Source organism: Chanos chanos, chromosome 10 (genome assembly GCF_902362185.1).
Source record: "Chanos chanos chromosome 10, fChaCha1.1, whole genome shotgun sequence".
NCBI classification, from domain to species: domain Eukaryota; kingdom Metazoa; phylum Chordata; class Actinopteri; order Gonorynchiformes; family Chanidae; genus Chanos; species Chanos chanos.
The window spans coordinates 9926283-9952128 of record NC_044504.1 but is presented as its reverse complement, the minus strand read 5'-3'; the positions used below and the strand labels follow the sequence as shown (position 1 = coordinate 9952128).

Genomic DNA, 25846 nt, shown 5'->3' with positions numbered 1-25846 from the left:
ACTCTGGGTTGGACTCTTGCATCTTTGGGAGTGGCCAAGATATATAGTCTGTATAGGTGTGTCTGCCCCATCAGATATTTAGGCAGGACCCTGTGCTGTGCCGCTGCAAGGCACTAAGCCAGGCAAAAGGGAGGCCACCGGAATGTGTCCTTAAAGACAAAGAAAGAAAAGGAGCGGTAGAGAACCATCATGCTGCTTCCAGGAGGAGGCGAGGTGATTACATTTCAAGGAAGGATTAATGGAAGGCTTGACGAGGTTCACAAAGCAAGGCTTACCTCAGCTGAGAGCTAGGCTTATGAGCCCTAGGTCCACGTGGATCTTCAGCTCGTGGTTTTGATTCTGGAGATTTGTATCCTTGCTAACCCTACCTGAGGTCTCCTGGCTGTCTGTTTACATGACTCACCCTAATATGGAGATCACTGGGTTTAAGGTAATCCCACAGCAAGCTGCACTTAGCTGAAATTATGGAATACTTCACAGATTAGGGTGTCACCCTTTTGGAGTGGCCATGCTAATCCTCTGTGTATGAGTCCTTTCACTTGTTACCCAAACTTGCAGTTAAAAAAAAAAAGAGGAAAAGAAAAATATAAGGGACCAGTGATTCTGAAGCTGTTTGACCTTGCTTATCCTCCCTAATGTCTGTACGCGTCATATTCACAGGTGTGTCTGTCAGTAGAGTGTAAGCCTTATAGTTTCACCTTTGTTAGATGAGTCCTGTCTTGTACATTGCTTTCTTGTCATCCCTCTGGCCTGTTGAACAGTGTATTTTTGTTTGCGCTGACTGGTCACAAAAATAAAATACACCCTTTTGTCACTATGGTATCTTCTGGGCATGCACCGTGCCCTATGGGTGATCATAGATGGGACATAAGACACAGAGTGGCCTGTAGATATAAAAAAACATATGAAGAATGGATAAAAACATGTGGATGGCTCGATGCTGACTGTGTGTTTATTGGAAAAATGCAGCATGCATGATGTAACTGTGTATAGTGTGTTAGTGGTTGGGATGTTGCACTCTTCACTGCTTCCACTGGGGCTTCAATGGCAGATTTTTTCAGTTTTTTTGTTTTTTTTTACAACCTCTGCTGGTGCCAGGACATCTTCTCCTGAAAGATGTGGAAGGGCTCTCGCCAGATGGTGCAGCAGGTGCCTGGCAATGTTAGGGTGACTGTGACACCAGCACACAGCTCAGGGGTGGGCTTCTGAGAGCTTTTGACACAGTAAGACCAGAGTGCGAACACAAAACATAAGCCTACACCAGCCTAGGTCAGACAAGGCTCAAGCCGCGTCACTAATAGTAAATTCCAGTCAAGACAGCAGTCTGACCGTTGAGGTTTTAAGAAATGAATGACCTTTTACAGGCCTTCATTCTGCTACTTTGGGCAAGGTGATCCTCTGCTACTTAGACATGAAACCTTTTTGCTTGGGAGTTGGACTTGGGGGGGCTTTGAAGCAGACTGGAACTAGTGGCCTGAGGATAACCCAAACTACACCTGCTAAAGAAAGAAACACTGTGATGGAGGTGCCGGGGATTGAACCCGGGGCCTCATACATGCAAAGCATGCGCTCTACCACTGAGCTACACCCCCTCTTTACCACATATAAGAATTAAACATGGATGAAAGAAAAGAAGTTACAGGGTATAACAGAGCGTTGGAAATTAAAGGGAAACGAGCCTGGAAGTTTAAAAAGAAAAAACAAAAACTTTTAAGAACAAAACCCACTGCCGGGTATGACGTATGTACGAGCATTATGAGCCACAGGTACGAGCTACTCTTGTATTTCTGGGTATCTGTACCATACAGTTAACAGGTAATTTTCAGTTCACTCAACATATATTCGAACAGTTTAACATTTCCAACAATTCCAAACGATTGTTACCCTTGGATATGATCAGCCTCTAATCTTCTTTGTTGCATGCACTGCTGATAGGCAAACTCATTGCTAGCCCATAGTAAAGAGACTGACATTACTTCATACTACGAAGCGTTTCGTTTTGCTGTCGTTACTTTTAACAATGTTAAGACTTTAAACAAAAAGCCATGTTTGAGTTCAGTCTGCACTGAAGGTGGTGATGTTGCAAACCTCTCTCAGAAATGAAATGAAGCTTTATTTAATTTCTGAGAGAGGTTTGCAACATCACCACTTTCAGTTCATCCAATTACAACTTTCAAATGGATGAGGAGCGGCTAATTTGTCTAATCGCGAGAATATATGATCATCATTCAAAATCTTACTAAGATAATGGGAAGAAGGACATTACCTGTCGTGTAATAGGCCAGGGAATTGGTGCCACAGGTGAGCAGTATGTTATAGGGTTGGTTGTACGCTCAGGTCAGAAACATTGTTTTGCTAGCATGATGTCATAAATCTGTTGTGCTACAGATACAGTTGTAATATAAGGGAAAAGATCTCAGTCAAAACAGACAACTTCACGTTAACTCGTTTTTTCCGGTAGGTCTGTCTGACGACGCTTTCGGCTTGTGTTGGGAGCGTCTAGCGTCAGGTGGCGTTTGCAATATGATGCCCCGCTTCGCTTCACCCCCGGTGGGTGTCAGGCTTTAGGTGGTTAAGATTACAAGGCAACGTTCAGGTTTGAGTTATGGATAGAGTCAGTCTGTTTTATAAGCAGCATTGCGGTTAAGATCAGGTTTAGTTTTGGAATAGAAAGTACTTTGTCATTCCAAACATTTATCATAAGATTTTAATTTGGTCTGTCAAGGCTGAAAGAGAATAAAACGTCCACGAGTAACTTTTGTAACAGGGGCGCCACCTAACTCGTACGAAGTGTACTGCTTTAAATAGAGAAAACGTCAAGGAACAGCAGTCATCAGTTCAGGGCAGGCATTATCCATTGTCTTGAGCTGACTAATGCTGCGCGAGCCCGTGCAAGGCCTTGGTAATCGTTAACTCGTCTGTTTATGTATTTCTGAATATATACTAAACTTAAAACAATTTTCTTCCCCTTCTTGGCCTCCCACTAAATTTAGAGGAGTCAAGAAGTTTAGTCATCCATTTGGGAATTATCCAGCATCACCACAATATGAATACCCTACCTTTGGGAACCGAGCATGCAATTTACCAGTGGCTATACCCAGGCAGTTTTATAGCAGGGTCCTGGCTACCCTTCACCTGGCCTACCATCCATGATGCCACCAGTTCTATCACCAGTGATGTCCACTTCAGACACACACTCTGCTAAGTGATGCTGTGACAACACTATTATTTATAATGTGTATTTCATTTTAACCAAAAAAAAAAAAAAAAAAATTGTCCCAAATAAGCTGGCACAGTGTCCACAATGTCTTGCTTTTGACTCATTCAAACATGCTGTGAAGAGTTTCTGTCCTGTTTGTAGAAAGGGAAACCTGTAACTGAGAATTGGTAATAAACAGGAAGAGATGCAGATAAAATCAGCATATATTTTTATGTCAGCACAAATTAAAAGTACAGGAGCACACACTTGACAATTCTTCATCTTTGTAACTGCCGTAGTTCACCATGTTCACCAATAATAGTGAAATAATTATCACAACCTGAATATAGTAAACACGCAGGAGAAGCGCTGTCAAAATGGATACACGTTTAAGGATTGTGATTATATAAACAGACTCTGCCTTGCCTTGTTTTTGTCTCTGGTCAATGCATACTGTGAGTCTGCATTGGCAACTTGACATGCATTCATCAGAAAAGCAAAATCATTTGTTGCTTTTGATGGAACTGGTGAGAAATTCTGTGGTCTCCAATGTTTTGAGTATGTAGAAATATTTTTTGTTTTGTCTGCTTAGTTTATATTAGGCAAATGTGACATACTGTCCCAGCATGCAATATAAAATTGTTACCAAATGTCTCCGTTATTGTTTCTAACGTAAATTTATACCCTGAAACAGGTCTACCATAGTTTGGCTACCCGGATCGTCACCAATGCTTCAGCTCTGACCCTGTTCAACCTTATGTAAGTACAACAACAAAGTCTTGTTGTTGTGATAAAGATAAAATAAAGCCGGTATTCTTTAAACCGTTAGTCTCATTGCTGTGAATATTTCTCAACTAAATCATGTATCTGTATACATTTATTTATATCTCTTGTGCCAGTGATCATGTGTGTCTGTTTGTAATTCAGTATCAAGAATAAAATTAAAGACAGCCACTTGATAACAGCTAATATATTTATTCATTTCCATTCCTTTAATGAATTAGCATGTATTTGTAGCATCAATACACATTTGTATTTATTGTATCTGTGGACCTGAGAAAACTTTACTGTTAAATAAGCATAGTCACTCTTCAGTCACCTTTCTTAAAGGTTCAGAGCAATACTGAGAGAAATGAGATAAACATGTTCTTTCACATTCCTTATCAACCAGAGAACAACTATCAGTCTCCCGGTAATGAGCTGCTCCTCAGTACTGAATTCCAAGTCTGCTTCCCCGCAGGCTTCGGTTTATTATGGCTCCGTTCAACAGGTTGCATTCATCAGCACTACAGGTCTAAAGATTAAATTGAGCCTCATATGTGCATTCAAGGTATGACAAAGCTATTCTGCACTGGAAAGTACAGAAGAGTAATGCATCTGCACAGGTTAAACAGCAGGAGTGATGAACACAAGAGTCAGAACAGATAGGAAATTTGTGAGTTTATGGTTACAGCTATTGTGATGACAAAGTATATACAGAATAGGGATGCATATCAAATATTTCTCATTTTCTTGTTTTGTCAGTGACTCAGCAGCGTGACTGAAGAGTAATGGAGCTCATCTGTGTGTCTTCAAGGTACTGCCGCCATAATGTGATGTGTTTATGGGTGAGTGAGCTCTCTGATGGCAAACAGAAATGCCTGATTTGTCCAACCATGACTCATGTTTATTTATTTATTTACTTTTTCAGCTTAAGACACCAAACCTAATTCATAATAGAATTAGATCATGTGTTAGGTGCTTATGACATTCATAAACCAGCAAATCTTCAAATTTACATCATTTTTCTCATTTTTTAAAAATGAGCTCAAGTGACTTTTTAAATGATACTTAAAAACTAACACCTTTGGAATCGAATGCAGGTGGCAAGCAAGCTAAATTCAAAAGAAAATATCTTAAAAATATTGCAGTATATCATAAAAATCTTTTCGTTGACCTGACACTTAGTTGACTGACAGTCCTTAAAACTAAGAACACTGCCATTAAGGGGCCAGGTGGTGGAAATCATCTGTGCAACATGGAAATACCTCATGTCTCAGGAACCTTGCCAAGTTCTATGTTGATATGGCCTCAATTACTCTCATTTATAAATAAATAAATAAATAAATATATATGTGTGTGTGTGTATAAAAGGGCATTTTTTTTATTTTTTAATGTTTTGTTTGATATGCTGGAATGGCAAGCCAAAAATGTGCTTGTTGGAATAGTGTGTTTTAGTAGCAAGATTATTAGAGTTCTGCAGATTAGTCTGTGTGACCTGTAGAGCATACAGGAAGTGAGGAAAACCAACTGTATATTCTGACTCTGCCCGCCCCTAACGTTTGGAGTCTCAGAGTCTACACCTTAGTTCCCAGTTCAGAGTTCCCTCTGTTAAGGTTAAGACCGACAGGTATAAGCACTCTTCCCATGATCCATGGTACCATGGTTACTTCCCTTAAGAATTCAGAGTAAAGGAAGATGCAGGTCAGGGTTTGTCTCCACTAGGTCCGTATTGATTCAGTTCGCCACCATGCATAAGTGATGTGGGTAGTGAGGTTGTTGATTGTGGCACTGAAAGGTTGATTCTGTCAGTATTGTTCTAGATATGGTGCTAATTCACATTACACTACATTTGTGCTACTGATTAGTTCATATTAGCATTGGGATGTTGAGATCATTACCTTTGCAGTACATGACTAAACCATCTGTCTTGAAGCAGGGAGAAGAAGACGCTTGTTTTCCATTTCACTTTTTGAAATAGCTTTAATTATATAATCTTCCAATTAATTTTTAAAAACATCTATAACAAGTACTTTGTGCCACTGGAGCTCGGTCGTTCAGTAAAGTCATACCCATGTAGTGTGTCAAGTAGCAAAGTCGAGTAAGTAGAAAAAGAGACATACAGAACACTTTTGCTAACACAGAGGTTTCCCTTCTACTCCATGCTACTAATTCAGTATTTTTCTCAACCTGTATTACTCTTCTGATATTGATTCCCTTAAGACTGATCTACTACAATACTTTCTTTAATTCCCTAACAACTTTGCAGACTTGTCAGTACCATACAGTATAGTATGCGGGGTTAAAAACATGGCATGGTTAGGTTAGTTATGGATGGTGGCACTTCAGTATCCTGGCACATCTGTTCCCTGACTGGATGCTTGTTCGAGATTTTCCATTACTTTTCCAGGACAGGATCTCTGATGTGGTCAGACTCCAGAGAGCACTCAAGGAGTCAGGCGTTTGGGGTCGCGGGGGAACATTGATGTCTGACGTACATTGTGGAGACCCAGGTACAGCATGGTCACTCTCTCCAAACCTGTGGAACCAGCCAGTTAGCCATGTCTTCGCTAAATGTTTACCCAAACCAGACGTTTGCCCTCGGACGACGTTTTCCCAAGATAATTAAGATCGGTTAAACTAAATATTGAGGTGAAGTGCCTCAATTTTCTTGAAGACTTGCCAGTCTAAAAGGTAAAACAGTACAATAATGACCTTTGCTTTATTGCGTAACAGTTCTCTTACCTATGCCACCACCAGCGTGAGGAGGTGCACCGTATCGGAAAGAGTCGATGTAAGATTTGATCTTCTCCAGATCTACAGACAAACCACAGTCACTGCTGTCACAATCAACAAAGTTTCATGACGTAATCTCCTCACTGAAACATCACATATATTTGCAGATATGGACAAATGGAAAAGAGGTAGCAGTGGAAAATAAAGAAGCTTGTGCCATATTGCCATGGCATTACTATGGTTACCAATATTGTGATGCTGTGCTCTCTCAGTCAGCAGCTGGGCATCGTGGATTCTCTGAGCACCAGACAGAATTTCCTCCCCTCTCATAAACATGTCATAGGAGTTTGAGTATTTCTAGAGACAAAATGCGAGAATTATCAATGCTGCAAGCTTTGTGACAAGTTCTAATGTTTATATGTATAACTGTGATGTAATATTGATGTAGTATTACACTTACAGGGTTGTTAGGGTCTGGCATGGTGTAGAATGGTCGCACTGACAAGGGGTATTTGTCCAGCACATAGAAGTCAGTGTCATACTGGAAAGAGAAAGAGAGACAAAAGGCTCATGAATGACCACACGATTGGTGTACAAAGCAAAAATCATGTTCTCATGCATCATGGTTCTAAATTTAAATTTACTGAGATATAACTGTTATGAAACATTTTATTACCAAGCAAGCTCTAGATACAATTACTATGTGTGCAGCTCCAAATCAAGTCAAAAGCTTTTGGTCCACTTAAGATGTTTTTACCTTCTCCTTCACAAGACGACCAAGCAGTTTTTCATTAGGTGTGCTAAAATGGAAGGAAAGATGAGAATAAGAAAAATAAGAAAGAGGACACACTACATGTCTCCTAATGCAGAACATCTCTTTTTAGTAGGTTTTTTTTTTGCCATTTAATGGGTCAGATGCTATTCCAGAGTGTGAATGTAGTCATGAACTCCAGCTCTAACCTCAGGTCATCCTCGTCACCCATCTCCACCCCAGCAGCCCTCAGCATGGCTACACCCTCCTTATACTCCAGCCTCAGTGTGGGCTCCAGAAACTTAAAGGGCTCACTGGGGAACTGCTTGTTCACCGTCTGAATCTCCGTCTGGAACCTGGGAGCAGATAAGAAAACCACAGAGTGAATACGTACCGTGTGCCTGGTGCTGCCTTTACATTGGAAAATTTACATTGCGGAGTACTTGGCCACTAGATGGCAGTAAAAACTTGGAAGGTCAACAAGAGTGCAACATTGTGAACAAGAAACATGTGCTCTCTTTTTCTTTTGAGAAGTTGCATCATCCAGTTCCTCAGAGTCCCATGGTAGAACATCTCTTTGTAAAGGATTATTTTCCAGTGAAAGTCACTGTGCTGAATTTGCACTGACACAGCATAAACATGTTGGAGCACATTGACCCAACACTGTGTGAGATGCAGGGTCTCTGATTTCAGTTGACATATCTCACCGGTCTCTCAGTCCTTTAAAGATCTGGACCATGGTGTCGGTGATGGAATCAATGACCTCGTGGTAATGATAGTTGAAAGCCATCTCAATATCCAGACCCACAAACTCTGTCAGGTGACGATGAGTATTTGAATCCTCTGCTCTGAACACTGAGGGGGGGAAAAAAACACATACAAAAAAACCCCATATTGGCCACGAACATCAGTTTGGGAGAATACAACATAAAAAAAATGGCAAGAGGAAAGGATTATTCCTGCATTGTATTTAGTGACCTTTGTCCAATTTTGTGTTGGATAAGTTACATGCGAAATAGCTGCTGTCTCATACGTTACAGAGAATGTGCTGTTTCAGCATGGCAGCTGATACTGTACATGTGACATTGGTTATGCGCTAATCGGGACGGGAAAACCAACTTTGCTCCATGGCTTCAGGATGACGTGATAAGCACTCAGGGAAATGCTTGTGTTCCTTATCACATTTGTGCATTTTCCATCTGCATTTACTCACAGTATCACGCTGCTGTTGGTTATGCAGAATGCATGCGAACAGTAGGGTCTGCTCATGGCTGTTTATTCAGTGGAGAGAACATCTCCTGGTCTATTGCTTGTGCTCATGAGGCCAACAGCAGTTTTCAGAGTTGGAGGTGTTACATAACTTGGGCGTGGCCTACAGCTGAAAGCAGAGGCACATGCTTATGGGTACAGAGTAGCTGAGTTTAGGGGAACTCTTACCTGGTCCCACACAGAACACCTTGTCAAAGTCAGCGCAGATGCACATCTGCTTGTAGAGCTGTGGAGACTGGGCCAGGTAGGCGCTGGTTTTGAAGTAGGAGACAGTGAACACGTTTGCTCCACCCTCACTGGCAGCTACAGGAGGAACACAAATGTACCCATTTGAGATAATTACACATTTTAAATCAAACAAGTGTCTGAAGCTCGCTCTCTCTCTTTCAAAAAAAAAACAAACAAAAAAAACAACCCACTACGCTATAGCATCATTCGACTTATTTGTTTACAAAGCTGGTCATTTAGCACATAGTGTACCCTCTGCTTTGGGTGTGTGCACCGGATGTGTGTTTTTTTTTTTTGTTTTTTTTTTTTTGGTCAAAAAGTACATGTTGATCTGTATGCAGCTGGTACACGATTAGGGCGGCAAGTTCAAAATTCAACAAGCTACACACGTACTTCTCATTGGCTGTCACCTCAGATGGGGAACTGAGAGCAACTGTTTTTCCTCGGTGTGAAAACCACTGAGAGCACATGAGTGAGCTGTCGCAAGCAAGTGTTGTAACACTGAAACTGGCTCCAATGACATCATTCCATCGCCTCAGAAAGTGATTGGCAGACAAAAAAAGGGCCATATAAAAAGAGCAGTGCAGATGTGACACACGTATTCTAACTGACAGGATCTCAGCTCCAAAGGAACCATATTGTGTTCATCACTGTTCATCAGTAGGGCCAAGGTTCAGCCAACCTGTAATGGAGCCGGCTTTACAAACTGAAAGTTTTGGTTAAAAAAAAAACCAAAAAAAAAAAACAACAACCCTGAACAAGAGTGAGAGTAACCTTGGCCGACTTGATTTTGCTCCTTACAATAAATGATGGAATCCTTTTCTATAATCCAAAGTGTGCAACAGATAACCTCGATTAGTCTACATCTTTTTGGAACAGAGTGCTTTGGAAGGAACAAAAACTGAACTGTTCAGTTGAACGTTTAGAGAAGAAATGGTACAGCATTTGAAGAAAAGACCACTTTGCTAACGTTAGGGTTGAGGACAGCTGGGTAGGGGTCTGGGGATGTGTTGCAGCCAGTAGAACAGGAAATACTGTGTGTGTGAAAGGAAGAATGGATTCTACTTCATACCAAATAATTTATAGATGCTAATGTCCCAAGAGACAGTCAAGAAAATGAAACTTAGAAAAAGTTGGCTATTTCAGAAAGACAGAGACTCAAAACATACCTCAAAATAAGAGACAACATACTTACAGCAAACAAAAACTGGGACCTCGCTGTTACTGAAAAATTTGTGGAGAGGTCTTAAACTTGAAGTGCATGTAAGGAGGCTTATAAATTTTTCTGAGCTGGAAAAATACTTCAAGCAAGAGTAAAAAAATATTCCAAAAGCAAGAACAAAAATATTCTTGACTGCTTAAAGGAAACACTTTGGAAACTGTTATGATATTTGGCAGAGGAAAGGTCACTGAAGGACTCAGTGACAAGGTTCCCAAACCAAACTCTGTAAGAATATACATACAACAAGCATAACAGTTAGGAGAGAGATGTCATGTTTAAATTTATAGCATATGGAAATAGGGTCATCTCCAATTCACTTAGGGATTCATTAAAACTCACACTTTAACCAGGAGTGCTTAAAGGTTTGCAAAAAATGGTCCTTATTTGTCAGTTAAGAAGTTGTATGGCCGTTGGGAATTAGGACATACAATTACATAATCCCACCCTGTAACTCTATGCAAAGTTTTCTCAAGCAAGACTCAAATGTGGTGTCAGATTATGTTGCTTTCGAAAGAAGCTTTGCCCCAATGAAAATGAAACGTAGTACAGGACCTAATCCTAGTCTAAGAAAGTGGCCTCCTGTGTACCCTGTACTGTAAAGGTCAGTCTACAGTAGACAGGAGTATTTACATGAATGCTAATGGATACCTGTCTGACTAACATGGTCCAGACGGCTGATCCGGAACTTGACATTCCTCATAAAACAGATTGTGCAGCTATTGAGTCCACAGGGCTTTTTGCACTGGGGACCCTGTGAGAGTGGTTACTGGAGCTGCAAGCGGCAACGTGCTGTTTCGTCTCTTTCTTGAGAAATGACTTTTCTGAGCTCACATTTTGACACAGTTGACCTGCGTTTTAACTTTGAACACGATGAAGAGTCCATCCGTAAAACTGTTTTCAGAAAACTTCATGGGCCCAGAGTGTGTCTGATAATGAAGGCAAGATTCAAAGACAGGAAAATCACTCAGGAGGCTACTCTCATTCTCTGTGTGTGTGTGTGTGTGTGTGTGTACAAGACTCACAGGCATCCTTTCTCTTTCTAACAGCCATAATCTGTAACTGTGAGGAGCTATGAAGTGGGAGAGTAGAGAAGCCCAATTACTCCTTTGATTTACTGTCTCAGGTTACCAGGGTCCAGTAGTTCCGTTGCTATCTCGCCATCCAGGGAGAATGTGTGAAAAGATTATCAAGAGAGACAAGGCTCCTGGCCTACCTGAGATGATCTTAGGGGTCTGGATCTCCACAAAGCCCTTATTGGTGAGGGTGTCTCTGAAGAGCTGGCACACTCCAGACTGCAGGCGGAAGATAGCCTGGCTTGTTGTGGTCTGTTGAGAGAAATAATGATAGATTTAGTACAGTAAGCCTGACCCAGGGAGTACCACCCTCAGCACACTCTCTGACCGTTACCTTTTTTTTTTTCTTTTGCTTTGCTCTAAAGAGTTTTGTGTTAGCATGTAACCACTTTCACTTTTGAATTGTGTTTCAATTTTTCAGGTACTTTTCAGAGGAAACTGAGCATGATTCACGCATGTTTAAAAACACTTTGCGGCAACAAAGTGAGATTAATAGAGCCTGTATATCTTGCCCTGGGTGACCTGAATACATTCAGAGAGCAAAGTTGAAATCCAACCACCAGCACAGATGAAATGAGCATCTTTACATCTAAACATCTGTGGTCATAAGCTAAACTATAAAGGGCAATGAGAGTTCGGCTTTGTTTCAATTTCCCCTTATTAATCAGATGACTCTTGGCTGATGGCATGCAATGTGACACAAGTTTCTCCTTTCAGGTCTCCACTGATATCAGCAAGTTTTATTAACTTCTTATAGGTTTAAGACAACTGCACGCAAGCTTAACTAAAACTGTAGACGCGAGTATTTAAATTTCGACGTAAAAGTGAGTGAGGCGTTTTATTACAAAGCAGATTGCCATGTGCGGTGGTATAAAATAAACCTGACTTCTCATTTCTGACTTACTGTTTCACTTTCAAATTCACTGAACCAACGTTATCAGTCCATGTAGCACAATGGAGCGATGGTTAAACTGGTGAATGTGCCTAATAGAGACGATGCTTAGAGTAATTCAAGATCATGAACGGTGAATCTAACGGCTAGAAACAGCTCCAGTGCATTGCAGCCATCTGAATGGTGAGATAAGAGGCATGACAAACAATGGAATCTAAAGATCAGAGGGCTTTTTTAAATCTCTATCACTCTTAGTGAGTAACTGACACCACTACAAAACAATCCTTTAAAAATTGAAAAAAACAAAAAAACAAAAACAACAACAAAAAAAAAAAACTACAACATGACAACTGTCCCTATTTAAACCACAACCAACAATTAGAAGCCCCATTAACTACTGCAAAAGATAGATGTCTGAAGCTTTCTGTCGCATTTCAGTTGGCAAACGAAGCTCGTGTCTGAGAGAAGAGTGGGAGGGCACATTTCTAAGTGCCTTCTCACTTCTCTTTGTTTGTCCTCACATAGCAGGGGGTGGGGGACATCAGAGGAACGACAATCTGCGTCATTCACTTGTTTACAAGACATTTCTGAAACCAAAGTGACAGAAGAAAAACTGTCCTGTGGTTTTTTTATGTGATCTTCCTCCAACTTACAGATTTCTACCTTCGTTTTTGTTTTTTTTTCTAACTCCTCTAGAAAACAAAGCATTCTTCCTTAGTTTGTAGCACGAACCTATATCGTCTATATGCACAGTTAGATCTCACTGAGATAAAGGCAGATGAAACGCGAGTTCATGGAAACACTGCCATACAGTATTGCGCAGTTTGCAGTGTGACACCAGGAGAGCAGCAGAGTGTGAAAACCTGTTTATTAGTTTACTGCTCATTTAAGTGTGGTTGTGATAAGAGACCCAAAACTCTCAGCTCAGAGACACACTGCCTAAGAAACAGGTGTTCTGGCACAATAGAGGGAGTCTATGACTGCGCGGGATTCCCACAGTGCCATTACTACTCAGCCAAATCTAGACAATGTGTCTGTTAAATTCTCCAGAATTCAAAATTCTGTGTCTCCTTGCTCCTACTTCTCAGAAACTTTTCAACCTTGTCCTTAGTTTAATACAGTGAGTCAGATCAGACACAAAATGTGACCATGTATGAATTGTTTATGGGGTGTTTATGGAGTGATTATGTACAGATTATTTATAGAGTGATTGTGTATGGACTGCTAATGGAATGATTATGTATGGATTGTTTATGGAGTGATTATGCATGGATTGTTTATGGAGTGATTATGCATGGATTGTTAATGGACTTACTCTGAGATCTATGACTCGGTTGTCCAGCTTGGTGTCTTGATTTACTGTGGCTCTGCCATCCTGCTGCAAAATATTAACAAATATAATTTTAAAAAACATTTTGAAAGGGGTTGTGACTTTATTTACCACTGACACAACCATGCAGCAAAGCAACTGTGAAAACAGACTTGTAATCTACCATTTCTTCCAAAGTGCTATGGACCATTCCCTCCCCCACCCAAAAATCTCAGGGAATGTAATGTTATCCTACCCTTGAAAATCCCGAAGGAGAGAAAAAGAAAAAAAAAAGAAGAAAAGGCTTGGGAGCAGGCTGCCACATCCTGCCTCTAGAATCCTATCATGTCAAGACAGACTTGGAGACAAGGGGCCTGATCCAAACGCTCCGCGATGGCAGGTGCTTTATCTGACAGACAGCGTGAATCCCCACTGAGAACACCTGGCCTGCAACTGCGACAGAGATTGGCTTACTGAGTAAATACCCAGACCAGTCAGCTGTTTGTGAGCCACTGCACACCATGAGCAGGGCCTCTCAACAAACTCTGACTCAAGCCAGACTAATGCTCTCTGCTGGAACACAGCAAGTAACCAGCAGTGGTCTGCTAAGTAAATGATGCATGGAAGTTTGTTCCCCGCACTGGACGTCCCAGCTGATGGTCAAACCAACCACTGGGAATCTCATAAACAAGATGTGACGGGTAAATGTATATTTCAAGGGATTTCCTCTGAAGATTTTACATGTGACAGCTTAAGGTCAATGATTTTGCTCCCCCGCTCTCTCCTTTTCTTTCTCCCTCTCTCTCTACCATTCCCACAGTACCTCATCATTCCCTCTTTCTCACCTCATCTCCCTCTCCCTCTGGTCTTACAGCATCTTCCAGCTGCAGAGGAAGCCTTGGTTCGGCCTGGCTGATCACAAAGATCTAAGACATAAAGTGAAACTTATTGACAACTTATCCATCATACACACAGTTTTTTTCACATTTCAATGGAGTGGAGTAGTACCAAAGAAACTCCAGGATAAACATGACTGACGAAAACCAAACTAACGTAATAAATAAACCTTTCAATGCAGTGTCATCATACTGATACCTACTTGGGGTGTGACGATTCACCAATATGATCAGCGTTTCGGTTCTAACGATTCAGTGCGATGCAATCTGGTACAGTTCTTAACATCTGTTTAATGTACACATTAGGGGTGTGCATCTCCCCCCTTATAATACGATCTAATACGGATTTAGATACATGGGCTACGATACAATTCAGAGAAGATACGGAAGATACGGATTTTAACACGGAACGATTCGGTGCGATTCGATTCGGCGCGATTCCATTTGTTTAATGTAGACATTCATTTTCCATTATTAATTAAAATAAGCCAGTTCTATAGAACCGGCATTGTTGACCTTCAAATAGATATATTTAACAAAAGACCAGGGAATCCAAAGTATTTTGTTACTTTATGGCACGGGGAAAATGGTACACAAATCATCTCAGAATAACTTGTCATTGTTTTTATTACTCTTCTAATAGACACAGACAAAAAGACTTACTGTATGAACAAACATTTTAAGTCCTTAACGATAAAACGGACTATGGATGCCGTGGTTACCTTAGACCTGACTGAGTTGTGGCTGGACAAAGTGTTTAATATCTGTCTCTGAAATGCCTGTTCTTGCTTGTGCTAGCTGCACTTGTATCCACAGATCCCTCATCGACCGCATGGGTTCCACCAAGCCGTCTCACCAGGTGAGTGGTAAAATTTGTCGTGCTACCACTGTACTTAATCGCTGTTCTACAGACCTTACAAATGGCCAGACTTTTATCCAATTGTCCTCCCTTCTTATAAAATGGAAAATTTCTACCGAACTTCAGATTTTAGATTTGATGGTGCTCTATCTGTGTCAGCCGTGTATCACGTGTAGCTCCTGTTTTTACCTCGCAAGCAAGGCTAACGTTATTCTCATAAAAGGTAAAAGGTCAACGCGAGACGCTGTGTAGATTTATTAGCGAACGAGAGGCTGTCATTATTGTTTTGAAAGTAACATGACTTGTAACATTAGGTCAGTGAGTCTACCGCAGCAGCTAAATACTAAAGTAGAATTAGCAGCAAAGCTTCAGTCAGCGGATCCGTGACTTTAGCATCGGGCCATCGACCGGTTCGTGGTCCATTAGACCGATCCAGGCGTCCGTGTATCGATGTAGTCGCAACCTTTAACGTTAAAACCGGTTTACGATTCGTACTGGTGAATCACTACACCCCTAGTGCACATTCATTTCCCGTCCTTCCTCTAAAATCCAGATGTCTTCTTAAGATTTTAGATTTGATGGTGCCCTGTAAACTGTCGGCATTGTCGCACATGTTGTTCTTGTTTTTAACTTGCAAGCAACGCTAGAGTTACTCTCCTAAAAGTTCAACGCGAGACGCTGTGCAGATATACTAGCGAATGAGAGGCGGTCATTATTATTTTGAAACTGACATGACTTGTAATGTTAGATCAGTGAGTCTCCTGCAGCAGCTTAGTTAATATTAAAGTAGAATTAGCAGCAAAGCTTCAGTCAACCGATTCGTAACTTCAGAATCGTGTCATCGACCAGTTCATGGTACATTCAGGTCGACCCAGGGGTCCGCGTATAGGTGTAGTCGCAACGGTTTCCAATATGTATCGGTGAATCATTACACCCCTATCATCTTCTGTATATCATTTTGTTTAGAACCTAGGGTTTTCAGTCGTATGTGAAATAAGGTCTAGAGAACGTCTGTTTTTTTTCTAGGTGGCTCAGTCCCTCATTGGTCCAAAGATGCGGTAATAACACCCACCCTCTCGACATGCAGCTCCACGTCCTGCTGAGAGCAGCTCTCTATCTTCTGATCCACGGTCCTCACCATGGCCTCCACATCCACAATGCTTTCCTTGGTGATGCTGGTACAAGAGAGCAGCAGATAAAGATTAGTGACCACTGGATGATCCTGTGACAATCCAATACAGTACAAGCTTGTCTCTGTGTTAAGCTCTGCTTCTGCAAACACATCAAAAGCTGAACTGTGACCTCTCCTACAGATGGAGAGTGATGTCAGACTATGAGAGGTGTCCTACTACAATTTCAGCATGCTGATAAATAAACAGGCCCTGAAGAATAAACTAGAACATCTGGCTACTGTAAAATGAAATATTTTAAGGAAATGTGATCATTCCATGTCAAAAGAAACATTTTAACATGAGAAAGGTATAAATCTTCAAAACAAAACAAAACAAAAATGTGAAAACAGGTGGGTGGAAGGCCTCCAGTGGCAGTGTTTATCAGTGTGTTAGGCATGGGCAACAGGGTTAGACTGTGCTGGGTCACTGTGTGTTAGGCATGGGCAGCAGGGTTAGACTGTGCTGGGTCACTGTGTTAGGCATGGGCAATGGGGTTAGACCGTGCTGGGTCAGTTGTGCATACATGATTCCTCTTTCTCAGAGTTAATGTTAAGGACACGCTTACAGAGATCAACCACACACTTTCCACATTTTTTCTCTATATCATTCTCTCTATATTTGCAATTAACCACATCCTGTGAGGAAAAAACTAGCATTTGAAATACTTCAGCCTTCCATAACAACCAACACGATTATACATATAGATGTACAACTACATGTTTTAAAACCAGAACTGTTTCAGGTATGTATGTATCCGAAGACAATATGAGATACTAATAATACTAAACACTAAAAGGACATTATGCTTGAAAACCTGAACAAAAAGGGTATGGTCCCATTCTCTCCTGTGGGTTTAACTTTTTTTTTCTCACAGACAAGAGCATGAGGACAGACCAACTGTCACTGCGGGAGTGTGAAGCAGCTGGATGAAACCCTCAGTAATGCTGTAGCTCTCCTCATTATAGCACAGTAATGACACAGAGGAGACAGGATCCAGACTAGCCCTGACCAGCTGCTGCAGAAAGTGTCTTCACACCACAGGGATCAGTTATACACATATAACCCATTTTAATAACCCCACACAGGGCCCAGGAAAAAAAAAATTCCTGATTTTTTTTAAAAAAAGGCAAGATTTCTTCTCACTGAAACACGGTTTCACTAAAATAACAATCGGCCTGCACATTGTGTAGCCTGGGGTCTGGGTGGGACTGAGTACAAGACAAAAAAGGGAATTGTCCAGACTAAAATAATGTTTGAGATGAATGTTTCAGTTTTTGTGAGAGGTAATGGGGGAGTTCCATAAAGAGAAGGAAAGCAGGAGACCTCTCAAAATTCAACTGGCTTTTTTTAATAGGCTTTCAGTCTGAGATTGACAGCAGTAATGATTCTTATAATACACAGCTGAGGCAATAAGCAGAGCCTGCAGTATAAAACCAGTCAACAGACCAGCAGTTGACAAATCACAGACGACGTTCAAAACATGAATATTAAGTTGTCAGGTAAGAATATGAAATCTGCAGTGTGCTAATAAGCCTTATGTGATGAGCAATGAGCATTCAGTGATAACCATCTGCGTCAAGTACGAAAATAATTCCAAAAAAAAAAAAGCTGTAAAATTCTTTGTTCGTACATCTTCATACAGTTGTTTACTGAGAAAGGGTGAGATGGAACAGATTTCATCACTTATTTGCACAGGTATTTCACACAAGGCGAAGCACACAATTAGTTCAACTGTCTTTTTTCAAACCGCAGTTTACGTAACAAAGAAAGAGGAACTATCTGGTGCTGCAAAAGAGCAGAAAGGATGACTTCAGCTTAAAAGGAAGCTGAACCAGGCCCTTTTTTTTCCATTTCTGATCATGAGATAAAAAGGTTTACATGCTTAAAAAGGGCTTAAAAAGTAAGCAGGCTGAAAATGAATTACGACAGTGAGTAGAAGGCGATGAGGCAGTAGGTCTAGACAACTCAGTAACGACCTCTAAGGCCTCCATTCTGAAATGAAAGAGTGAAGTCCGTGTGAAAAAGTCCAAACCATTCAACGCTCCACTGAGCAGAGGAGGTGAAGGGCATGTCAAATTAGGACCTAACAATGACATGGGTCAGCCTCAGTCTAAATCTGCTTTGACAAGTTTCCAAACACAAGCCACAAACAGACAGTTGAAGCTGACATAGTCAGGTTTGGTCAAGACATGTTTTTGTCCTTGAGGTTATCAACCAGTCCTGAGTCAGTGTGAGAGAGACATGGTTCCTCAGCAATTTTTAGAAACCCTAGTGTTGAGTGAATGCTGGTTTGAATCTGAGGTTAATATTTATGAAACATTCAAATTAGACTGAAATATAAGACAAAAGTTCATAAAAGGTCGTAATATAGCCCCTGGCAATGGCTATTTCTGAATATATTCAATTGTATAAGCCATCTACAGTGTATAATTCACTGCGAGCAACTGTGTGTGTTTCAGTCACGTTATTCACAACAAGTGCAGTAAAATTATTGAAAAAGAACTCATTAGAGCATTAGCCCTTTTTGTCCCATAGACCTCAGACTGACCTGAGATTAATTCATTCTGACCAAGCTTTTAAGCACCTGTCTCTCTCTGATGTATATACTGTTTGTTATCTTCACAGGAAAAGCCCCATTAAAGTGTTGAAGGAGTGCTGCATCCGACTACAAAACAGTGCTTTTGTCCCACAGTGAAACATTATTGATTGCCTTTGAATGTGTTAAAATGGAACAAGTCTTTGGGATCTCACTTTTCCCACCATTGTTTGACAGGAAATGCAGCTCCGTACTCACTTGGCGGCAAACTTGACCATCTGCTTGCTCGCACAGTCTCCAACGGCGACAAGGGCCTGGACGTTAAACTGTTGTTGACGCAGGACCAAAAAACACTGCTTTCCTAAAATAATAACATCAATTTCAAATTTGAAAACTGTTTTTCTTTTGTAAAAAAAAAAAAAAAAATCATAGTTGAGAACCAAGATACACCTTTCAACTATATATATATATATATATATATAGAGATAGATAGATAGATAGAGATAGATAGATAGATAGATAGAGATAGATAGATAGATAGATAGATAGATAGATAGATAGATAGATAGATAGATAGATAGAGGTGCTGCTCAAATTTCTCTCATTAAAGTGAAAACTGGGCACCAAATGTATGAAATGTCAATAACCAGCTCATTCTTTACAGCAGAAGACGCACAAACTGGTGATACCACCAAATTGAGAATCAGTAAACTACACTTTCTTTGTCACTGTCAGGCTCAACATCAGACACAATCCAGACACCTTTGATCTTGTTGATCTGAGCGCCTTGAGAGGTGACAGGCCACCAGTGATCACAAGCAAACACTTTGTCTCTGTGTAAATCAGGATGTTTTTTTCTGCTCTCAAGGACACCCTTTAGTGACTGACTGACTGACAGACAGAATGAATGGAGGCTGGGGGAAGAAAGGCCCCTTTAGATGGAAGTTGTCCTGGAAGGAAACAGAGCTAATATAACCATAATATGCTGGTTTATCCACCATTATATTTTTGGCTCAGACGTGTACGTGCAAGCTTTTAGGGTCTGGACCTGATCTGACTGCCCAGCAGAGCTGAGAATGTTTTCAGTAACGTGAGACTGTGTAGACTTCCTGATTGTAGACAATGGAAATCAATGCAATATTGAACAATATCATTCGCATAAATGACTGACTGTTTTTGTATCAGTTATCCAGTGCAAAAGCGATGTTGATGCACTGATATAATCTGATGTACTTTCCAGAGACTTAAAAAATAAAGAAAAAAATCTTATAAATTAAGCAATTTGTGTCAACCTCAAAAAATGCCCACAAAAAAGCACAGAAATTTTGTAGTACACGCAAATTCCAAGACACACTGTCTTCTTTGTCTCTTTTTGTTTTATCATCCTTTTCTTACATATAACTGTGCTATGCAATTTTGCTGCTGAAATGTCACTTAAAAGCACTGAGGTCTTGTGTGTTTGAACATTTAATTACATTTAGTATTGATTCTCTCACAATAACCACAATCTTGTTCAGAAATAGAGTAATAATGCAAATATGGGCCATGCTATAGTGTGAGATAACATATTTTGCTCTCCTAAATATTAACATTCATTGGGATTCATTTCAAATGTATTCATAGATTTTATCATACTCGGGGGTAAAAACAACTTCAGTTCCTTTTGGAAATCCCAAATATACAAGAGTTCCTGAATAATATATGTTTTTTGAAAATTGCTCTATGAAATGTCTTGGAATGTTATGTGCGTACAATGAATGATCTGAATTTTCCAATTACCTGTGCAGTTTCTTTTTTATTTTTTTTTCCAAAATGTTTGATAAGTAGCTTTATTTGGGAGGGTTTCTAGAGCCAGTTTCAGGTTTACCTTTAGCTCTGCTGGTGTGAATTCTGGCACGGACCCAGATCAGCTGGTCAGCCTTCTTGGGTGTCAGCTCCTGGATGCGGACCAACACCCTGTCTGACTCAGGCAGAGAAAAAGAGGAGAGTCTTTTAATACAACATCAAAGACTCCTGGCCTCTCACTTACACCCCTTTTCAAACAAAGACATCTGATCACGTTACACAGACAGAAGGACTAATAAATATGACATAAAACAGCGCCGTCTGAAAGTCGACCAGCTTACCCATTCTCTTCCTCAAGACAAATTGCTTTGACTTTCACCTGTGTGACTCTTGGCCCCCTCCCTAATCTCATTGTCGGCTCCTGATGACAGGGCTGACTTGCCTCCCCCAGAGGGGTGCTGGATATCTGACTGCACCCCATTACACCCACATGAAAGTTCAAGCCCGTCTTTACCCATCCTCACAAGAGGGGCCGTGCAGGTGGTGAAACTCACTTTGTTCTCTGTCACTAGAGCTGAAAAGCGGGCAGGCTGACGAATGAGTGTGCCCTGTCAATCAGCCCGGCTGGGGAATTTATCGCTCTCTATTACTCACTGTAATTATCTCTGACAGTCACGACTGGAGGACATCAACGAGCCTCCTCAGGGCGCTCTCTCACTGCAGTTAGTATCACATTATTCATATCATTTACAGAGTGAACCAACACGCTGTGTACACAAAGAGGTAGAGAGCGAGTGCTTTTCCAAACAATGCAGGTACTTGAAACTGAAGAGAAAGGGGAAGGGTGAAAGTACTGACCCAGTTTTTGCTGGGACTGAACCATGGGAGAGACACCGTAGCGGTCCTTAGCAAAATCCTGAATGAAAGGGTAAAGAGGATTGTGAGCTGTGAATCTCCACGCATGAAGAGAAAACAGAAAGAGATAAAGAACTGTAACACTCTCACACAACTGATTCTCTAAGAATACTCACATCCTCCTCAGTGCTCTGCTGCTCTGCTGCCTGCAGAATGGACGGAAGGAAGAGACGACAATATAAAACCGTATATTTTCATGATATAAGATTCATGAGATTTATGGCAACAAAGGGCACCAAGATGAAATACATGATACAAAAGTTTCTAGCTGGCACAAACAAAGTAGTTGTCTGTAATGACTCAACTCTGCTGTTCCGTTGTGAGCAGGAAGGAGGAGGGAGGGTAACTGTAAGCTGTCCATATCTTACCACACAAAACAGGGCTGTAGATTACAGTTACCTGATTTTTCCAGTTTCTTTCATTTTTCTTTCATGTTTCATGTGTGGATATGGCATTCCTATGTATGTATTTATTATCTCTGTCATTCATATTCTGTTCTGTTTCCTCCTTCCTTCTCTGTAAAACACTTAATTGCTTTATTTAAATGGTGTTATACAAATAAATCATTTCCCCCATTATCGGTTACTCATAAACACACAATCTAAATTTGATTTTGGGCATGCTTGAGTAGACAATGTCACACTAGATCAAAGTCTAGACTATGACTCGTTAAGAGAAACGTCATAACACACTCCGCTCCCCTGCCTGTTTGTTTAGTTACAGTGCCATGCTGTTTTGAGTTAAACATTTCTTTGTTCTGAAAGACAAAAACAAACTAATAAGCACAGGAATTCGGAGACAATGCCCCCCCTCCCCTCCTGCTCTCTCTTGGTTCCTATGTGCCAGCGTCACTGTCCCAGCTGTGCGGGGCAGGGTGGTTTCTGAGCACTGACCAGCTTTGCCTGCTTCTCGGCTTTCTTGGCTGCTTTCTCTGCTTCCTTCTGCTGTTTCTTCAGTGCTTTCTTCGACTGGGCCTGCTGCTCCGCCTCGTTAGCTCTGGAACAGGACGTCGGCGAAAAAAACAAAAACATCGCCATCAACTTCCAGCTCCCCTTTTCCCGTTTCCTTACAGGAAGCTTTTGATAGATGGGAAAATGAAGCCCACCCAATGCTTTTTGACACAGTGCCCGTTTTGCTTTCAAGTCAGTCTAGCTTTAAACCTATTCTCTCGACATGCACAAAACGCACACACGCACACCATTGTATCACATTCCAAAGGTAGACATAATACACAATATTCTGTGCAACTGTGTGCAGTAACAAATAGGTTCTATGAGAAGTCACAAATAGTTATTTGTCGTTATTTCTAGTGATTTGACAGTACAGAGTAATGTGTGTAAAACGTTCAAGGCAGTTGATGCACCCTGTTAAATTAGTGAGTTTCTCATTAACAGAGGAAATGACTGCCAAAATCAGTTCTGCTTCAGTGAGAGTGATTACTCTGTGTTAGGCTGAAGTCCCACCTAGGCCCAGAAGTATGGAAACACTATTTAGAGTGACCCAGCCTAAGATATGGGACTATGATCCCAGGCTAAAGGTTACTGACCCTTGAACTCCCATTTCCATGCTGAATAGAACATGTTCATGCACTGAATACATTTTAAGAGTTATAAGGCTGCCCTATAGGCTTGTTTAAACACACAGCTATACTGACTAGTAATTAACATAACCAAGTGTGGAAAATCTGCTTTAACCCGTCATGGAGCTTTGTGAAAATGACAGGCCAAGAAAAGAGCGTCACTGTTTACTTTGAAATCATTACAAAACAGGTGGTAACCTCTAGAAAAGAGTGGTAAATACTTCAAAATGTTTCGGTCATTCATATAAAAAGAGTCTATTCCTAACAAAAACCAACACAATGGTATTTCAGACCCTGAATGTCTTCTCCCAGTAAAGCACATAAACTGGACAGCCCAAGTCTGTGAAGAGGTTGAGTTATTGCCAGGTCTCAGTTATAGAGAACTGGTACACTCGTAGATGCCTCTGATTCTGCAGGATAACTGAAAAACCACACTGCTCCACCCCATAGAGGCACAATGACTTCAGAGAGGAAATTGGAAAGTCTAGTGCAGTGAGCAGCACAAGTGCAGCTTTCATTTGAATTCACGGATGAGCGTGCCCTCCGTTTAAGTCTGTAGCCACAGGATGTCGGGGGGGGGGCATTAACTGCTAAAAAGGGAATGGGAGATGAATAGCAGATCCCAAAAGATTTACACCGTTATGTTATGCACTTGCACATTATAAACATTTGTACTTGAGGGCTAATGTCAATTTGAACTGTGGATAAATGTCTAGATGAGTGTCAAATATCAGTGCAAATGAAAAGAGGAGAATCGGGCCTTTTCTTCTCAACTAAAACCAGCTGCATTGAACAGCTGCTGCTGAGACTGATACTCTGCTGTCACGTGACAACACAACAAACTCCACTTTACAGACTCCAGATAAGGCGAGGAAACATTATAAATCTTAATAAAATGTCATTGTTTTTTTCTTATACACAGGGGAGAGATTAGTCTGCTTTAGTGACTCACTTATTTGTAAGTCATAAATGCGGTTACCTATCGGTAGGCTACAAGAGGAAATGTGCAGGTATTAAAAGACGTTTTGTTACGCTTTGCTAACTCGCTTACACTCGTAATAGTAGTTCTGATCAACCGCAGCCGGCTTCTTGAAATGCCCTCGGCACCCAAACCTCTTACGGTTTGTGGGACAGCCCGCTTTTCCTGTATTTTGTTGTACTGTAATAAGTGTGTGCAATTAAGTGCAACGTTACCCTGTACTTGTTCGGTAGGCCAGGGCAGACCACGTAGACTAGAGGAGCAAGACTGTGCGAGTCTAACTTATCGTGTCCCTTCTCCACGAGGACTACTTCATTGGGGTAAAATGAAAGGACACATTTTGGTAACCCTGAGAAATTATCATATATAGTAATTTGCAGTCTTTTCTAGATGCTATCAGAAGTGCACATACAACTTTTCATTTGAGTAACTCGGGAGGGCAACATGCCAAGATTGCTACAGCAATAAATAAATAAATAAGTAATTGCCCTGGACTTCAACAGCAAAGTATCTCAGCAGTCCAGTTACATAACATGTTAAACAATGTCAATTGCTGTACAGCGCTGAACTAAGAATGATAGTCAGTGTAGATCAGAGAGATGATGCAATCAATTGCAAACCTGCCTAGCTATGCAGTTAGCTAGGAAAGCTAACAGTCTAACATTATCGTAACTATGAGAAACCCCTCACTCTGTGATTAAGGGATTTTGCTTTCTTACCCTTTAACCTCCTCTTTCGTCATGGTTCAATTCCTCTTCTATGCAGCGCTATGACTGTAAAACACGCGAACTCCTGATTTTTTTTTAAATTATTGTTATTGAGGCAGCTCCTTGAGGTAGTTCTCTGGAGAAAACATGTGAGAAGGAAGAACTTATTTTTTAGGCGCACCCGAGAACACTCCTAAAAAAATTCCGTGCAGCAACAAGGTATATATATAAAGTTCCACTCGTGTGTTCACCAGGAAAAGCAATGTGGCTGTGATTTGTAATTTTCTATTCTGTACTCATAAAAAAAAAAATGTGTATTACATTTCACATGAAAGCGATTACCATAAAACAAAGTTGTTTCTTTTCATTCTTTCCATTAAACAATCTTCAGTCTAAAGGGAGACAAAAGCTATCTCCTGTCATTTATTGGGTTACACGCGTTAAGTTATTTCTTTAAGTTATTTCTGTCAGTCATTTCTTTAGTAATACTTCTTTATTGTGAGTTTTGCACAGTGTGCCCTGCTGCCGACCATCACTTCACCGCTACTGTACATTGTACCTTGGCATGTGACAAACAATACTTTGAACTTTTAATTATATTGATGACACTGCCCACAAAATGTCAACTCGGTTGCCTATGACAGGACAGCAGAACTCTGTTTTGTTAATTCTGCATTCTACGTGTGATGAAGAGATAAATAACTGATCGTGTCTTGATTTGTCAGGCACATTGCATACAGTCCTGAGGTCTTGAAGTTAGGAGGAGCAAACTTCTTCTGTGTGTTAGGAGCACACAGCAACAACAGACAAACTGACTGAACACTGTATGCATCACAGTGAGCATTTATCTCCTCTGTCCGTCCTCATTTATTAGATAAAAATGAGGAAACCAAACCCAAGGGCTGTTGTACTTTCAAAGTACTATTTGTGTACAAAAGGTTACCTGTACTCTTTATTTTCGTGTGGGACAGAGGAGGCAG

At 40.8% G+C, this 25846-nt stretch overlaps 1 protein-coding gene and 2 non-coding genes across 4 annotated transcripts; all 3 read right to left on the bottom strand.

Annotated features, from left to right (window-relative positions):
* Nucleotides 1-458: 458 nt before the first annotated feature.
* Nucleotides 459-562, bottom strand: LOC115823610 (U6 spliceosomal RNA). Its single transcript, XR_004025641.1, has one exon. It is a non-coding gene; the product is annotated as a U6 spliceosomal RNA (small nuclear RNA).
* A 958-nt stretch (nt 563-1520) lies between these two features.
* On the bottom strand, nt 1521-1592 carry trnaa-ugc (transfer RNA alanine (anticodon UGC)). Its single transcript has one exon. It is a non-coding gene; the product is annotated as a tRNA-Ala (tRNA).
* Nucleotides 1593-5921: 4329 nt separating this feature from the next.
* Nucleotides 5922-25015, bottom strand: dars1 (aspartyl-tRNA synthetase 1). 2 transcript variants are annotated; one of them, XM_030786005.1, is made up of 18 exons: nt 24879-25015; nt 22495-22597; nt 21718-21747; nt 21545-21602; nt 20769-20861; nt 19160-19262; nt 16266-16368; nt 14284-14364; nt 13445-13507; nt 11378-11489; nt 8883-9017; nt 8153-8300; nt 7655-7801; nt 7452-7494; nt 7155-7235; nt 6940-7051; nt 6704-6775; nt 5922-6497 (listed from the first exon to the last, which is right to left on the bottom strand). In XM_030786005.1, exons 1-18 carry the CDS (start codon nt 24899-24901, stop codon nt 6406-6408), a joined length of 1599 nt encoding a protein of 532 aa, XP_030641865.1. In that variant the 5' UTR covers nt 24902-25015; the 3' UTR covers nt 5922-6405. The 2 variants fall into 2 exon arrangements, with proteins under 2 accessions (XP_030641865.1, XP_030641866.1); XM_030786006.1 differs by having other exon boundaries at nt 13445-13504.
* Between the last annotated feature and the right edge of the window lie 831 nt (nt 25016-25846).